The sequence below is a fragment of the Podarcis tiliguerta genome, assembly GCF_965153285.1.
Source record: "Podarcis tiliguerta genome assembly, chromosome: Z".
Taxonomy (NCBI): Eukaryota; Metazoa; Chordata; class Lepidosauria; order Squamata; family Lacertidae; genus Podarcis; species Podarcis tiliguerta.
In genome coordinates this window covers 17,312,395-17,330,425 of record NC_139553.1, presented here as the reverse complement: position 1 = coordinate 17,330,425, position 18,031 = coordinate 17,312,395, and the positions used below count along the sequence as shown (strand labels likewise).

At 45.0% G+C, this 18,031-nt stretch overlaps 1 protein-coding gene across 2 annotated transcripts in view; it reads right to left on the bottom strand.

The window, feature by feature from the left end:
* LOC310669681 (uncharacterized protein) overlaps positions 1-12,609 on the bottom strand; it is a 38,887-nt gene extending 26,278 nt beyond the window's left edge. The window contains exons 1-3 of one of the 2 annotated variants that reach the window (XR_014507259.1): positions 12,056-12,609; positions 9,384-9,524; positions 7,578-8,263 (exon numbers count right to left, since the gene is read on the bottom strand). Coding sequence is in view for 1 of the 2 variants with exons in the window: in XM_083424148.1 (XP_083280274.1) it covers positions 8,067-8,263; positions 9,384-9,524; positions 12,056-12,131 (414 nt within the window). In the remaining variant the exon portion in view is untranslated. Of the gene's footprint in view, positions 1-6,994; positions 8,264-9,383; positions 9,525-12,055 lie in introns of those variants that run through there. The other variant, XM_083424148.1, reaches the window with a different exon arrangement.
* Positions 12,610-18,031: the final 5,422 nt, after the last annotated feature.

Here is an 18,031-nt window from a genome sequence, read left to right as displayed (position 1 = left end):
TTCAGTATCAGCTCAGCCATACTTTCACCAGGGTAATCTTTCAGTTCAGAAAAACTCAGGAAAAAAAATAAATTAGTAATCCATCACTAGAAGAAATGTATCTAACAATGACAGTAAATTGACCACCAAATTAAAAAAAAATCTGCCAAATGTTAAAAATCTGCCCCCCCCCAAAAAAAAAATTCTGCTTGAACAGAAATTCTCGCTCTGAAAAGAGGATGTGTGCAGGGAAAACCGGACATATGGCAACCCTACTCAAGCAATCCAAGAAAATTACCATTGTTTGGGAAACCAAATGTTTCATCATCTCCTCTAAATGCCTAGTCATGTTCTGCCAAAAGGGAAATCACTGCAATAACTTGTTGAAGTATGTGCCTCCAGTAATCCTGTTCTGCTTTGATTTACCCTTTGATTTTTGATGTTAGTGTTTGGCCACGCTTTCTTGTTAGCTATGTTAGTATAGAGCCCTTGGTCAGCACTTCCATCACAGACAAAAGGGAGTTCCTCACTGCAAAGCCTTCACTGTGAATACCATAGCAAACTTTTTCAGCAGGGGGCCGGCCCACTGTCCCTCAGACCTTATGGGGGGCCAGACTATATTTGGGTGGGGGGGGGGAATGAACAAATTCCTATGCCCCACAAATAACCCAGAGATGCATTTTAAATAAAAGCACACATGTAAAAACACCAGGCAGGCCCCACAAATAACCCAGAGATGCATTTTAAATAAAAGCACACATTCTACTCATGTAAAAACGCACTGATTCCCGGACCGTCCATGGTAAGGCGAATGGGCTGCATCCAGCCCCCAGGCCTCACGTTGCCTATCCATGTCATAACCAGCAAGCTCTGCATTGATGCTGAGCTGGACAAGTGTATTGGCAAGGCAGCTCTGGCAATGGCTCGCCTCTCCAAAAGGGTATCGGAGAATGTGATGCTAATGACCAATACCTAGATGAAGGTCTACCACGCTTGCGTGTTGAGCATGCTGCTTTATGGAAGTGAGTCGTAGGCAACTTACAGCTATCCGGGGCAATGCCTCAATGCCTTCCATGTGCAGTGTCAGGAAGATTTTGGGTACCACATGGCAGGGCAAAGCCTCAAACAAAGATGTGCTCTCCAAAGCCCACATTCCCAGCATGTTCACATTACTGTCTCAGCGACATCTACGCTGGCTTGGGCATGCCCACAGAATGGAAGATCACAAAGGATGTGCTCTATGGGATAGCTGGCTTCAGGCTTCAGGCACCAGGCCCATTGGCAGGCTAACTCTGCACTACAAAGATGTCTGCAAATGTGACATGAAGGCTGACAACATCAACCCCACCGTGTGGAAATCCCTTGCAGGTGACCACAGTGCCTGGAGACAGGCAGTCAGGTCGTGTATCCACAGCAGTGATCAGAGGAGGAATGACTGCTAGGAGGAGCACAGAGAGAAGAAGTGCCATAGTGCATCTGCAGCAGCACAACTGGATGCCTTCATCTGCCCCAGATGCAAGAATGCATGTATCTCCCAAATGGGTCTCCACAGCCACAGCAGCTGCTGTAACCTTCCAGCAGTTTGACTTCACCCCCAAAGATAGCCCCAAGACAGACAGATGCCCAACACACACACACACACACACACACACGGTTTAATGGTTTCTAAATATGGAATTGTCTTAATTGGGTTTTTATTGCATTGTGAAATTGCTCAAGGAAGTAATTTGCAATTGAAATAAATAACAAGGGAGCTTAAGACAGGGGCAGGGAACCTCTGGTCCACAGACTAGAAGCGGCCCTCCAAACTTCTTTTTTTGGCCCCCCGGGACTCTCTAACTCTGCATCCTTCTCAAGCAGGATGTGTCCCTGAATAGCGCCTTGTGCTTGCCTACATGGAGAGATGTGGAGCAGTGTGGGTGGGTGTTGCAGAAATCTCTGGGTTGCATCCAATGTTAAACCTACTTAGAGGAGACCTGTTGAAAATAATGGACAGGAATAACTTTTAGCCCACATGGAACTTTGTTGCATACAACCCTCTGATTTTTACATAGCTGGAAGGAAGCCTACTCAGTTGCCCATCTTCTTCCCGTGTCCTGACAATCCAACGACCTTCATCTGAAGAACATGAAGAAAGGCGTGTTGTCAGGAAAAGCGTGCACACGCCCCTCCCTCCCCATCTGCCCAGCCATCCTCAGCAGAATCAGCAACTGTGGCCCAAGGGGGTCAAAACATTAAAACAACAGCAGAGCAAAACACTCTGAGCAGGCTATGCTAGGCTGGATAAATGAGGCAATAGGGCGACAGGAAAAAGCAAAAGAAGAAATATGCTTGTGACGCCATTAGCACGTTCCTGAAGGGGGGTGTAAATTGACTAGCAGGAAGAGGGAGTAGAGCACAACTCTGTCCCTGAGAAGCAACTTACATCCAGGGGTATAATAACACAACTGCTGGGTTGGTAAAAGCCAGTGTGATGCAAAGATTAGTGTGTTGGACTAGGACCTGGGACATCAGGGTTCAGCTCCCCCACTCAGCCCTAAAATTCACCTTTGGCCTGTCAGCCTAAGCTACCTCACAGGTTGGTTGTGGGGGCTGAGGAGGGAGAGTGTAAAAATTGTGCAATCATTTTAATTGAGAAAAATGTGCACCTCAAAGCTACCAAAGTTTGGGAAACAGCCATGCGGAGGTCATGAGGAAGGGTGCAGTTGCTAAGTTCTGTTGGATCCAAGCAGCCAGTAGAGCTCCAGCCTAAGAGCAGGGTGTCTCATCATACATTTCAAGGTGAACCTGATTTGCCTTTCCCAAAACAATATGCAAAATGAAACACATATATCCTTCAAAAATTCACCCTTCTCTGAATTTTGCAACTGTTCTCCAACTCGCACAGTAGGGAAAAGTGTGTTTTTTAAAATAAATAAAATTATTTGCAAAAATGGGGAAGGGTCAAAGCTCAGTGGAAAAGCATCTGCCCTGCGTGCAGAAGGCCCTAGGTTCCATCTACAACCTAGCATGGTAGGGCTGGGAAGGTCCCCTGCCCGAAATCCTGGAGAGCTAACAGGTCTGACTGAATATAAGGGAGCTAATTTATCTAGAACCATGAGGACTGGTATCTTAGTTTAGAGGAAGGACCACAGAGCATCTACTTTCTATGCAGAAGGTCCCAGGTTCAATCCCTGGAATCTCCAGGTAAGACTGGGAATGTCCCCTGTCTGAAACCCTGGAGAGCTGTGGCTGGTCAATGTAGACAATACTGAGCTAGATAGACCATTGACAGAAGGCAGTAGAAGGCAGGAGTGACGTCGTTTGCAGTTTATTTAAGTCAGGCATGTCCAAAGTCCATTTTGGGGGCCTAATCTGGCCCCCCATTCAGTTTAATCAGGCCCCTGTGGCAGTTTATTTCCTGGGGTAAAATCCTACAAAAACCTCAACAACTTCAATCGTAAAAGAAGCTCAACAACTTTGGGGTAAAATCATTTTAAAAAGCTCAAAAACTAACTCTGGTTAGGCCTTTGGTCGGCCCCCACGGCCCTTCACTTCATCATATCTGGCCCTCTTTGAAAAAAGTTTGGACACCACTGGTTTAAATAATCTCCCCCCCCCCCCAACCTTTCATTTTCTGTCTTTTTAGATTACAAAAGAGGGCTGTTTTTTCCTGTTCGCTTGTTTCTACTTTTTCATTTCAGTGATTTGTAAACTGCTCTGGGAGCCTTTTTTGATGGAAGGGTGGGATTTTACTTTTAAAAAAAACAACAACCTAAATCCAGAACCTTCCTTGATGAAACAGAAAACTCTCTAAGAAAAGAACGGCATCTTGAAGAGAAGTTTCCCAAACTCCTGCTTGCTCGCTCGCTTGCTCTCGCCTGTCTGGGCAAGACGTCAATACGTGCTTTAAACTGGAATTATTTTAAGCCCTGGACTCACAAGAGACTGAGACAAAGGCAACTCTTCAGCTACTGAAGCTTTCTGCAAAATCTTTTGATGCCCGAACAGTTTAAGTTAAAAAAGGGGGGTGGGGAGCTTGCACTTGAGAATGCAAAATAAACTTCTAGCATATTCTTTAAGATTTCTGCTGCATACACAAACCTCCATGCTTCTCTGCCTCCTCTGCAAAAGTGCCATTGTTGCCATCGCCATTATGCAACAGGAAAGATTATAACCTGCAAGTAGGGACCAGTGTGGCAGATCCATGGATGTGATTTGTATATCTAAGAACATAAGAATAGCTTACTGGACGTGGCCAATGGCCTCTCTAGCGCAGCCTCTTGTTCTCACAGTTGCAGACCACATACCCCCCATGGAGGACCCACAAGCAGGCTCCTAGCACAAGAGCCTTCTCCCCTCCTCGGCTTTCCGGTATTCAAGAAGCATTGCTGCCTCTGACCATGGAGGCAGAGCACAGTCATCATGGCTAGTAGCCATCGATTTACCGCCTTATTATCGTCCACACTTAGAGGGACTCTTGCATTGCTGTCATGAGCGTGTTGGCAAAGGATATGGAGAAATAAATAAACAGTGGGGGCGGGGTTTCACCACCAGCACTACCACCACCACCACCCCGGAGGTTGCCTACTTTATACAAACTGCTGGAAATCAACAGCAAACAGATAAAAGCTTTGACACTCTGCACATGTTCAAAGGGCCCCTTGCATTTCAGTCACGAGCATATGAAGAGGCTGGGTTCTTTTTCAGTGGACTTTATATGAGAAGACAGAGCGAGGTGGGCAGTCTGCACGCACTCAGAGGCTCTTGCGTTCCAGTCATGAGTGCATTGGCAAATACCCTTTTCACGGTCATCTTTCCTCCCCTCCGCTGTTTGTGTGTAATTCAGGTATGAAATGAATTGCTCCCGCTTTGCGGGTATAAATCAGCTCACTCTGAAACACTCCAAAGTTGCATTTTCAACCTCCGGGTGCTAATAGAATCCAGCAGGAGAGAGAGGGAGAGATTGTGTCGCTGTCTGAGTGTGGGGAGGAGTTGGGGGTGGGGAGAGAGAGAGCTGTTTGCAGAGTGCAATGGAGCCCATCCACTACCTTGGGTTAGCAAAGTATAACATGGTGGGCAAAGGTTAAAGAGTTCAGACACACTTCAGTGTACAGTGAGCCTCTTACACATAGCAAGATGGATTACTTTTAGTAGGGCCGTGTGTGCGCGCGCGCGCGCGGGCCCGTTTGTGTCTCCGGAGCAAGAAACAGCCATCCAGAACTGGCTGAGCAATTGCATGAACAGCAGCGCCACCCTGTGGCAAACCAGAAGCATTGCAAGGAGAGAGAAAACTGGATTGTGACCAGCTTTTTGCTAGGGCAGGGGTAGTCAACCTTTTTATACCTACCGCCCACTAATGCATCTTTCTTGATGGTGAAATTTCCTTACTGCCCACCAGTGCTCAATGGAAGGAGGATTCAGCTTGTGCCGTAGAAACCCCTCTCCCCCACTTAGAATCCTGAAGCGCCCACTAGTGGGCAGTAGGGACCAGGCTGACAACCCCTGGGCTAGGGAGAGTTGTTAGGGCATTTTGACAGTGGAATCTTAGAGCACTGGTTCCGAAAGTGGGTGACACTGCCCCATTATGTAGGGCATCCCTAAGAGGCCAAGGGCACTGGAGTTGTAAATGACTACCAGACTTTGGAAAGTTGCTGTCACTGGATCAAGTCCATCTGTTTTGCTGAATCAATAAAACTAAATAGTTTAAACTGCGTTTTGAATAAATGCGCAATTAATTGTTACTGTTCTGAATATTGTGTCATTATCTTCATTAGTAGGTCCTGCAAACCAATACAGTGGTGCCCCGCAAGACGAATGCCTCGGAAGACGAAAAACTCGCAAGACGAAAGAGTTTTCCATTTTCTGAGTTGCTTCGCAAGACGGATTTCCCTATGGGCTTGCTTCGCAAGACGAAACGTCTTGTGCCTTTTTTTAAAAAACCGCCAATGCATTCCTATGGGAAACCGTCAATACGCATTGGTGCTTCGCAAGACGAAAAAACTCGTAGAATGAAAAAACTCGCAGAACGAATTAATTTCGTCTTGCGGGGCACCACTGTATTCTGAATAACGTTTCTTTTTATATACAATACGGGCCCCTGGAAATGAGTTTATGAAACCAAAGGGGGCAGGGCCCCCCAAAAAAGTTTGAGAACCCCTGGATTAGAGGCTCTGCATCCGGTAACACACACACTTCCTTTCTTATGGAGTGATTCCAGACCACGGCTCATTTGCAGTAGACATTTAAAGCAATTTCGTGCCATTTTAAACAGGCATGGCTCCCCCGCAAAGAATCCTGGGAACGGATTGCTGAGCGTTGTTGGGAGATTCCTATGACAGAGCCAGAATTCCAGCAGTTCCCTAGGAAGAGGGATGATTCATTGTTAAACCACTCTGGAAATTGCATCTCTGTGGGTGGAAGAGGGCTGAATTAAACAGGAAGCTGCCGAAGCATATCCAGCTCACGCTGCTGTTCACACTGACTGGCAGCAGCTATACAAGGTTTCAGAGACCAATTACCCATTGGGGATTGAACCTAGAATCTTCTGCATGCAAAGCAGATCATCCAGCACCAAGCTATGGCCCTTACCTTAAAAGAAAAGTACAGTGGTATCTCAGGTTAAGTACTTAATTCGTTCTGGAGGTCCGTTCTTAACCTGAAACTGTTCTTAACCTGAAGCACCACTTTAGCTAATGGGGCCTCCCGCTGCCACCGTATGATTTCTGTTCTCATCCTGAAGCAAAGTTCTTAACCCGAGGTACTATTTCTGGGTTAGCGGAGTCTGTAACCTGAAGTGTATGTAACCTGAAGCGTACGTAACCCAAGGTATCACTGTAATATCCTAGATCTCATTGTTTTGAATAAATAGGAACTTCAGGAACTAAGGGAAGTATGTTAGGATGGAGAAAGAAACAATGTTTGATGGAGCTAATACTAAAGGATTATGAAATCCAGGAACCAGCTTCCGAAAACTTCTTTATTTTTATTTTGAATCAACAATTTTGAGGAAAACAAATGGAAAAGCAATGAGAACCGCTGCCCCTTTAAAGCTCCCCTTTAAAACTGACCTATATATTGATATATGTGTTTGCATAAACACAGAGAGCAGATACTTTGCCACCTTATCCCAATGAACCTCTCGGGAATGCAAGGAAAATGGAAGTTTTTGCAATGCCGAAGAGTCTTGATGACAGAGTGGAAAGTGGAAAGCAGAGGAGGGATGGGGGAATTGTCAAACCTAGGACAACATCAGGCCTAGTGGGTAAGAGTTTGTGCTAGGAGACAGTATGAGCCAGTATGTAGTGTAGAGGTTGAAGCATCAGACTTAGACCTGGGAGACCCGCTTGGCTATGAAGCACACTGAGCCTAACCTACCTCACAGGGTTGTTGTGGGGTATAAATGATGAGGGAGAACCACGCAGGACACCTTGAGCTCCTTAGAGGAAAAAGGTGGGAGGAAATGTGAGAAATAAATAAGTAATAATCCTCAGGAGGAATTTTCAGGAATGAGTGAATCTGCCCATTTTGATATCTCTTAAGTTTCTCTTTTTTCTCCATCTTCATTTCTCCACATTTCCAAATCAGTTCGTGATTTTTTTATATTGATTTTAAAGTACTCATCTAAATTTATCAGCATTTTAGTATGCATCTCCTACTATACACATTTTGTAATGCAATTTTGCCTAACGTAATGCATCTTTGTGCATTATTTTCTATGATATACATATTCTATTATGCACACTTTACCCTGTTAAATGCCATTTTTGTATCTGGAGGAGCGCAAATCTTGAACAATAGCTGTTTCCCTGATAGGATGCATTCTTTTCTATTATTTTCTCTAACATATGCACACACACACACATACATTCTTCATCCCAGTCTATACATTTTCCCGTTGCTCTTGACTTGGCTGGTAAACTGCATTGCAAAATTAAAAAAAAAATAGCTGGCAATTGTCAAAAAAATAGCTGTGTTTCTGTTCCTGCATTGTTTTGGAAAGGGCAAATACGGTAAGTTTGCCTTTCAGTGTGGCTGAACAGAATTTATTCCCCCACCCCAAATTGTGCTTGCTTTGCACCCCCTCCCTCAAGGATTCCGGTATCCGTTCATAGGAAGCAGGCAAGAAGAAGCATCCAGTATACCAGGAGGCAACAGAATGGGCTGGAGTAGTCTGCAAGGGTGGTCCTCAGGGCTCCATTGCAAAGATCTCTGTCACAGCAGTGGATTCGGATTCCTGGGAGTTCTTGTTGCTGGCAATGCCTGGATGTAGCACATCCACTGGTCAACAGGATTCCCAGGACCACTGTAAAGCAGGGAGTGAGAGAGTGAGGAGGGGGCACATAAAAGAGGGCACAAGAAAATCAGAAGAGCCCTGTTGAATCAAGCTACAGGGGGCCCAGCTGGTCCAGCATCCTGTTCTTACAGTGGCCAACCAGATTCCCCAGTGGGGAGCCTGTAAGCAAGATCTGAGTGCAGCAGAATGCGCCACTAGTGTTTACCACTGCCTGATGTTAATAGAATCATAGAGCTGTAGAGTTGGAAGGGACCATAAGAGTCACCTAGCCCAACTCTCTGCAATGCTAGAGTCTTTAGCGCAGTGTGGGGCTCAAACCCATAACCCTGAGATTAAGAGTCTCCTGCTCTACTGACTGAGTTATCCAAATGTAGACTTCCCTGGGTATGGAAGTTCTGCTATCACAGTAGACCTCCCATAAGAATAACATGCCAGATCAAGACAAATGCAGCTCGTAGCAGTCCATCATCATTTGCTCTCACATCGGCCAACCTAGCTCACAACCTGAGCACAAAAGGCAACTCCCCTGTTGTGTCCCCCAACTGTTTGGTATTCTGTCTGGTAGACTACCCATTGGCACTGAGGTCCTGACCTTCACAGTGGACCTCCTGATGGAGAGCCTGTCTGCTGGATCAGGTCAAACGCCAACCTAGTCTCATATCCTGTTCTTACAGTGGCCAACCAGATGCCCCAGTGGCAAGCCTGCAAGCAGCACATGAGTGCAATGGTACTCTGTAATTGCTATCTGGTGCAGTGGTACCTCGGGTTAAGAACTTAATTCGTTCTGGAGGTCTGTTCTTAACCTGAAACTGTTCTTAACCTGAAGCACCACTTTACCTAATGGGGCCTACCGCTGCTGCCGCACTGCTGCTGCGTGATTTCTGTTCTCATCCTGAAGCAAAGTTTTTAACCCGAGGTACTATTTCTGGGTTAGTGGAGTCTGTAACCTGAAGCGTATGTAACTCAAGGTACCACTGTATTCAGAGATAGCAGAACCTCCATGACCATGTGCAGAACCTCCATGCCCACCTGGCCACCCCAGCAGCAGCAGCAGCAGCAGCAGCAGCAAAGCCTCCTCCCCCACCATTGAGAAACCTGGACAGAACGGATCCTCCTTGCATCCACTCACCGCTTTCCATCTTAATGCAAAACCTGTGCTTGAATCCCTGGTGTGAATGGGAACAGGTCATCACTTCAGGGTGGGCGCATCCCGTGTCTACAGATCTGGTGCCAGCGACAATGTTGCAGCCGTAACACTGGAGGCTAGAGGCTAGAGGAGATGCAGAATTGTGAATTGATATACCGTATTTTTCGCTCTATAAGACGCACCAGACCATAAGACGCACCTAGTTTTTGGAGGAAGAAAACAAGAAAAAAAATATTCTGAATCTCAGAAGCCAGAACAACAAGAGGGATCGCTGCGCAGTGAAAGCAGCAATCCCTCTTGCTGTTCTGGCTTCTGGGATAGCTGCGCAGCCTGCATTCGCTCCATAAGACGCACACACATTTCCCCTTACTTTTTAGGAGAGAAAAAGTGAGTCTTATAGATCAAAAAATATGGTAGTTCCCTCCCCTACCACCACAGTCACCGCTTAGGTCAGTAACTTCCCAAAATAAGGTTTCTTTCTCATGATCTGTTATCTCTGAAATGGGCTTCATTTGTTTATTCAGATTTATGGAGAATCCAAGAAACATTGCTGCCAAGCTATTGCAATCCAGCTTTCTTTGTAGTTCTCTGCATTTTCCCAGACCCCATTAATGGTGGTATTTTCCTCTCTCTCTCTCTCCTGAAAAGCAATGGCCTCCCTGCAGGAACTGGAAAGCACTTTTGAGCTTTTTCCTCTGCTTCTGGCCCTTTGGTCAGTCATTTCCTAGGACCACAACTGTTTCTTGCTTGGGATCTGAGTGATTCCACCTTTTAAAAACTATTATTGCAATTGTGATAATAATGCACACGCACACACACTTTTATTTGTGTTTTATTGTTGCAATGAGAACAAGTTAAAAGAGGAATTTCTCAGGCTGCAAGTAGGAAGTCGTTTACTGAAGGGCCAATTGTGGTACCAGAAAATGACTAACCAAAGGGACAGTAGAAGAAATGAGCAAGAGGCACTTTGAAGCACAGCAAATACGGAAGAAGGGTTTGTTTTTGCAAATTTAAAGGGCCAGTACCTGCAAGAAGCAAGACTTTTGTTGACTAAGGGTGGCCCTACTCAGAGTAGACCCATAGAAAAAAGAATAAACATGACTAAGGTAAAGGTAAAGGGACCCCTAACCATTAGGTCCAGTCATGGCCGATTCTGGGGTTGCGGCGCTCATCTCGCTTTATTGGTCGAGGGAGCCAGCATACAGCTTCCGGGTCACGTGGCCAGCATGACTAAGCCACTTCTGGCGAACCAGAGCAGCACACAGAAACGCCGTTTACCTTCCCGCTGGAGCGGTACCTATCTATCTACTTGCACTTTGCTTTGCTTTCGAACTGCTAAGCTGGCAGGAGCAGGGACCGAGCAACCGGAGTTCACCCCGTCGTGGGGATTCAAACCGCCGACCTTCTGATCGGCAAGTCCGAGGCTCTGTGGTTTAACCCACAGCACCGCCCACTAAGTCACCTATGCAAGTATGCTGAATAGGGCTTACACTGGATACAACCCTGAGATTTAGTTCTGAGTAAACGTATAATATCTTACAGAGATGGGCATTATTATTTATTTAGGAAAACACATATAAAATATGAAATAGTGTTATACTCCACCAAGTGGGGGAGCAACTGTTTTAATTCTGCTTTCAACTGCTTCCAGGAAGAACAAGGCCGCGTCATTAAAAATAACGATAGGCTCCTGCAAGCCCAAAAGATCTACCCATAGGGAAGGCTGCCTGCTCAGTCTCTGCATACTTAAACACTTTGGCTCCTTCCTCCTCCTCCTCCTCCTCCTCTGGATCAATCAGCCACACCCATACAATCGCTGCCCTCAGAAGACTAGGTTCTCCCCAGGAAGTTCTGGGATCACTTCCTTCCATCAGCTGTGCCCAGACAGTGGCGTAGGAAGGGGGCTGCGGTGGGGGCAGGCCAGCCCGGGTGTCAACACTGAGGGGGGGTGATCAAATGGCAAAAACAATGTGTGCTTTTAAAATAAAATAAAAAATTGGGCTCACAACACTTTTGTTGAAAAAATAACCTGCACTCACCACACACACCTTCCTACGCCACTGGTAGCTAGGTGAGGCAGGGGGCACGCACCACACCGGGCACCCTAGCAGCTAGCTACACCACTGTGCCCAAAATGTTGATTCATGCAACGAGCAAGATGCAGTTTAATGATCAGTGTACAGGACTGCTTATGGGAAGACCCAAGTTCAAACTCCCTCTCAGCACATAACTCTGGGCTTTAGAAGCTTGTACCTGATGCCCACACTGTACTGGGTCAAGTTGAAGGATCTTGTAATAATCCCTTAACGACTTGGGTCCATGCAGTGCTATTTTTCTAGAAAAAGAAGTGCTGGAACTCACCATGAACGCTGCCCTTGTTCTCTTAGAATGGCAACAACACCCACCTGAGAGGTGCCGGAACTGAGTCCTGGTGGGTTCCAGCTGAAAAACCCCCTGTGTTCATGCCTTAACTTCCTGTCTGATCGCTGAGGACTTTCAGGGAAGCAACATTCCATTATTGTAACCTATTGGAGTCTGGGTTTTAAGTGGCATTTAAATTGCTTAAATATATAAAAAATAGAGGTGAGGGGAAGCTGGCTTCTGTGCACAATTTGAATTCCGAGTGCATCGTTAATGATAAAAGAAGGACTTACCAACAGGAAGCAGAGAAGACGTCATCGCCAGAGACAGCATCCCGTAGGCAGCGCTCAATAACACACCTCCTAACATCGTGAGGGATTGCTGATTCCAGATACCTACTGTAGAGGCTTCTTTTTCCCCGTAAAATAATAATAATCAATTTTTGTGTGTGTAGAGACTGAAGACAGAGCAGACTCTGGATTCCTTAAATCATTGAGATCTCCTTAGTCCTTCTCAGCTCGGAATCCCAGGTCTTCAGAAACCTCTTTGTGTGCAAGAGAGATCTTTTGGTTAAATCTCTTTAATAATAATAATCAGCCTGGTGTTAGAAATTAGCAGGTGCACACAGAGAGAGAGAGAGTTCCTTTCCTCCTCCACCTCCTCAGAAATTTTCCTCGTTGATGAACAGACGCTAGCATATGTGTGTTACATTTCCCTTAGCTATATCTGTCCTAGTTCTTCGGCCCAGGATCACTACCCATTAATACAAACCATGCAGAAGCTGTTGGGAGAGAAATTCTCCCTAATCAAGATTTAACTCTAAATCCACTTCAAAATCCTCTAATTCAGTTGGATTAAGCAGGGAAAGCTTCCCCAGTCTTCTTCCCCCCCACTGCCCCCCGCCCCTACCACCACCACTTTTCCAGCTCTCTCACCTGCATCTTTGCAAACCAACAGAAGACCCCAGAGAGAGAGAGAGCAAATGTTTACGATGGCTTGGTAAACACGGGGAAAAAATTATTACAGAAAGCCAGGCGTCAAGCTAATTTTAAAAGCTAAAATGAAGACCTTCGAGCAACAGAGATGGAAAGAGGGGGACGCCCCGCCAGAATTCATTTGCGGCTGGCTTTCGTGATCCCTGATTAGGCCCGAAACAGTATTACTAAAGCAAGCAAGCCTCTTGTCATGTGTAAACCATAGAATCATGGAATTGTATAGTTGAAAGGGACCCCAAGGACCATCTAGTCCAACCTGCTGCGATGCAGGAATCCTAGATAAAGAATCCCTGACAGATGGCCATCCAATCTCTGCTTAAAAATCTCCAATGAAAGCGACAGTCCAGCACCTTCTGAGGGAATCCGTTCCACCCTCAAACAACTTTTACTGTCAGAAAGCTATTATTAAGTTGTTACTAGGACTTCCTCATGTTTAGTCAGAATCTCCTTTCTTGTCATTTGAATCCATTGGTGTGGGTCCTGCCCTCTGAAGCTTGCTCCATCTTCCACGTGACAGCCTTTCAGATATTTGAAAATGGCTATCATATCTCCTCTCAAGTCTCCTCTTTTCCAGGCTAAACATACCAAACTCCCTCAACCGTTCCTCATAAGGCTTGGTTTCCAGACCCTCAGTCATCTTGGTCACCCTCCTCCTCAGCACACCTTCCAGCTTGTCAATATCCTTTTTAAAACAGAACTTCTTTAAGCAAACCATAGTTAATATCAACCACAGTAATATCAACCCCACTAAACTGTTGTGAAATATTTGAAGAAATGCATTCTTTTATTGTTCACTATGGGAGTGGGGGAACATTTGGCCCCTGAACATTGTCTATGCTTGCTAGGGTTGATGGGAGTTGTAGTTCAGCAACATTCAGGTAGTCAGAGGTTACCCACTGTGAGGAGATGAGCCAGCTTATTTATTGTGCATTCCTTCTGATCTATTGGAGGTTAGATGTGGTTATGTCAAACAATGGTTATCATACAATTTCTAGTAGCTTTTCCCCATCACTTTCCTTATTGCAAAAGGTTGCATGGATGGGAGGCAGAGAAGTGTGTTTGGAACATGAGCACTAAGACACCTTTGATTGTGCAGACTTGAACTTGCCAGTTATGTGATCGAATCACAACCATAGAATCCAGGCTGCTTTCAGAAATAACCGTGGAGACAATTACATTTCTTTAAAAAACATTGGTAAGTCTCATGGTGTATCTGCCATAGCTTTGGGGGAGGGGTGTCATTCTGGATGTTATTTGGGGGGTCCCTTCCAAACTTGTGATCCTATGAGGTTGGAATCGATTAGTGAAAATCTGCAGAACCAGCTGCTTTGTTAAAGCTTGGCAGGCCAGTTGAGCACTGCCATTGACATGCCCAAAGAGTGAGCTCTGTTGCCATAGTGACAAATGGGTGGGCCTTTCCCCATCTCACATGGCTGGATGCCTCTTCATCCTAGGAGGGAGAACGGTAGGCCAAGGGCAGATGTGCGTGAGAGAGTGGTGCTGGAAGCTAGAGAAACAGAGACATGTCTTGTTGTGTTCTGGACCGAAAGCAGCGGCTTGGGGCTTTCCTAGAAACTCAGTTGGGTAACAAGATCTGTTTGGGTGTCAGTGCTGTGAGCTTCTCCATCCTATGCTCAGGTTGCATATAGATGTGTGCAGATAAAACCCTATATCCCAAAGATACCACAGTCTCTGCTGATTTTCATGTCTGGACCCCAGGTAAGCGCAGGAACCCCTGCAGTCTCTTTCCATTCGGAAACTGGCGGGGGGTGGGGAGGGAGGGAGAACATACTGTAGCAGGAACCACCACCACCCATCATTCAGTTTGTACAGACTTCACACACACTCACAGTCACACACTACATACGCTACACTTCTGTTATAAATTCATAGAAAATCAACCATACATCAGATTTGCACTGTTCCACTTTTATTTTACTCCATGAAGGAAGGACTACAAAATGGGCAAGGTTTGATACAGACCACCATAATCCCTTGAGCATAGCAGCACATCCACAGGAGCCCTGCCCAGTTGCTATGCCAACCCTGACGGTCCTAGACAGAAGACCATCAACTACACAACAGACTGCATACACGAGTGGATTCAACACGGACTATAACAAAAGAACAGTGATTGGATTCCCCCTCAGGGGGCAGGAAACTGCGACTACCTTTTGTCTTCAGAAAATGACTCCTGGGGAGGGGGAAAGAGGGGAACCAGCCAGGTGACAAGACACTCAGGTTACCACCACAACTCCTCCCTCAACCCCTCCTTTCTGTAATGTATGCATGATGTTTCTGGGGGTGGGCTTGACCTAGAGGAGGGGAATTTCAAAAGTTTTTATAAGGTCTTGCACACCATTGTTCTGGGTCTTTCCTCTCTCCTGCGAGTGAGGGGAACACCCTGCTGCAACAGTACAATAAAGGCCAAGCCTACAGGCTGCTGATTTGCTCCAATTCACTCTGGTTGGTGTCTTTACTTTTTGTCCAAGGGAGCCCTCGGATTTTTCCGGTAACAATACCCAACCCTCCATTTTTTAATAAAAGGTAGAGGTGGCTTTGGGTTTCTTTTCTTTGCAAACCTGGCTCACCTTTCCCTCTCCCCACTTAGGGAATCACATGGGTTTCCTTTTTCATTAAGTCTCAGTGTAAAGAAGCAGCAATTTCTCCAGAAAGCTGCCCTTAGTAATTTTGTGGGGGGCGAGGGGTGAACAGGGAAACCTGTTGCTGCTCGACACTGATCAAGAAAGGGGCGGGGGGGGGGGGCAGCCTCTATTAACAAGCCCGGAGGGTGTTCATGTTCTCACTTAAACCTTTGGGATCCCCAGAAAGGCGGATAAGCCATGCACAGATTAGACGGTTTTTGCCTGGCAATCCTTCTTAGAGATCATTCCATATTGGACACACACACAACCGATCTGATTTCATCATAGTCATTTCCCCCTGCTCAGTCAAAATAAATAAATAAATCCCGTAGTGCTTGGGCCTTTGCTAAGATGTTTGCCAGCTGTTTCTGATTTTAAGGGGTAGGGAGGAGAGCCTAATATATTTGAAAGGCTGGTTAATTACCACCACTTGACCTGCTCTGGGGCCTTTTTTAATCTTGATGCAGCTTTGGCAGGCAGGAATGGCACAGGTTGAGCTTCTTCTTCCTGGCACAGAGATAAAGCCATGGAGCCCTTCCGCAGCGTAAGCATAACTTTCGCTAACAGCTGCAGGAGCCTCTCATATTGTGTCGGGTAAATGTTTAGGAAATTTTGACTGAAGAGGCAAGGTTGGTTTTTTTTAGCACTGCCCATCTTTTTGTAGAAGCTGAGAAAAAAACAAAAACAATATATTGTGGCCAAAAAAAAATTCACTGCATCCATGCACAAGTCATCTGCGATTCGTCCAACTAGATTTAGAGAATGGAACAAATTTTGCAAACTTGTTCCTTTCCAGAATTTGTTGCTGAACACCATTATACTTTCCACCCATTTCGGCTGCATTGTCATATGATTGTCCTCTACATTTACTGAAATCTAGTTCAAGTTCACTGATGTAGTTCAGTGTCATCTCAGCCGTACTTTCACCCGGTGTGATCTTTCATTTCAAAAAACAAAACAAACAAAAAAACACCTCAGAAAGCGTTCAAGTCACTAGGAGAAACATATCTAACAATGGCAGCAAGTTGATCAACAATGGAAACATCAGGGGTTGAATCAACTAATAAATGAAAATAACCTGCCTGTTGGATGTTGCTCAGTATTGCTTCTCAAACAGTATTAGCCATCAAATGGATAACCTCTTCGCATATGGCTTTGGTTAAGTACGAACTGAGTCTGCTCAGACTGCACAGTGAAGTCTATTTGATTTTCTTCTGTTTGTAAACAGGAATGTTCTACATCTGAGGGATTATGTAGTGCTGTTTCTCCCTGCTTTACAAAGCCGTATGACGGGATTGGCTTTAAACGTTTGAGAATTTCCTTCTGTTCTTTTTGTCGCTTTTGTTTCCTAACTGTACTCGATCCACTTAGCCGATCGCTTCATATGCCTTGAGACCCCTAAAACGGCACTTTAAAGCATATTCAGCACACATTTAAAACACATGACCCCCCCCCCTTCCTGGGGACTGTCATTTGATAAGGTTGCTAGGAACTGTAGTTCTGCCAGGTGGCCAGGTGTAAACTACAGTTCCTAGGATGTGGGGGTGGGGAGAGTGAGAGATTGCAGACTCAATTCAGTTGGACCCCATTTTATTTTAGAAAAGTTATATAGAGGGTTTATTTAATCAAGAGCACAAAGTGCCTAAGCAGTTAGCACAACCAATAAAGTCAATCAAATTTAAAAACCAACAGACGCAATAAAATTATCAAACATGTTGATAAAATCAGCAGAATTTTAAAACAAGTACCTGTAACATTTTTTGTAAAGTTTTTCAGCGTGATATGAATAAGTGTTGAGAAGATTTCAGGATTGCTGAAATGAAGAAACACGCAGTGGTTGCTCCCGTATTTTTGCAAATAAGTGAAACACACAAGTTTCCCCACTTTTACCAGATCACTGTATACCAAATCACTGTATACAGAGACAGAATGTAGGTTCCCATATTTCAAACAGTAAAAATCCAGACAGAAAAGTTGTTGAGCTTTTTTAGCAAAATCATAGAAATTATTTTCAGAATGAGCAAAATATAAACACGTATTCTTAAAAAAAAAAGTCACTTCTCACTTTCTCAGTTAAAAAGCAATGAAATATATGTTCCAAATGAAAATACAATTAATTAGCCTTGGTTGGGGTGAGGATTCGAACTCTCAACCTAAACTCTCTGATGCATACTCACTAAGGTCGCCATCTTGGAAGAGGGAAAAAGAAAAAGCCTCTCTGACGACTTTTACCCGATGTTAACATGTCGAGTAAATCTATCGGACGTTTCGGAATCGAGGATTCATCCTTCATTTCCATCGCCCGGCCACCCATCCAAATTATTCTACTTTTAAATACTCAGTTGTTTAAGTAAACCTGCCCTGAATTTAAGCATAAAGGAGGACCAGGCTTTAAATAATCCTCGTGTTTATTTTTCCAATAGTACAAAACAGGGACGGGGTTAATCTGCTCCTGAATTCTAATAGCTTTCCAAAGTCTTAACTTTCGATTGGTTAAAAGAATACATATTTTAGGACGATATGGTCAGGAAGCAGCTGAATTTTTATGTCGTGCAGATTTGTTTTCTTAATGAAGCGTTCCGTAGCTGTTAAATGAAATACTCAGTGTGTGTGTATTGATTGATTGATT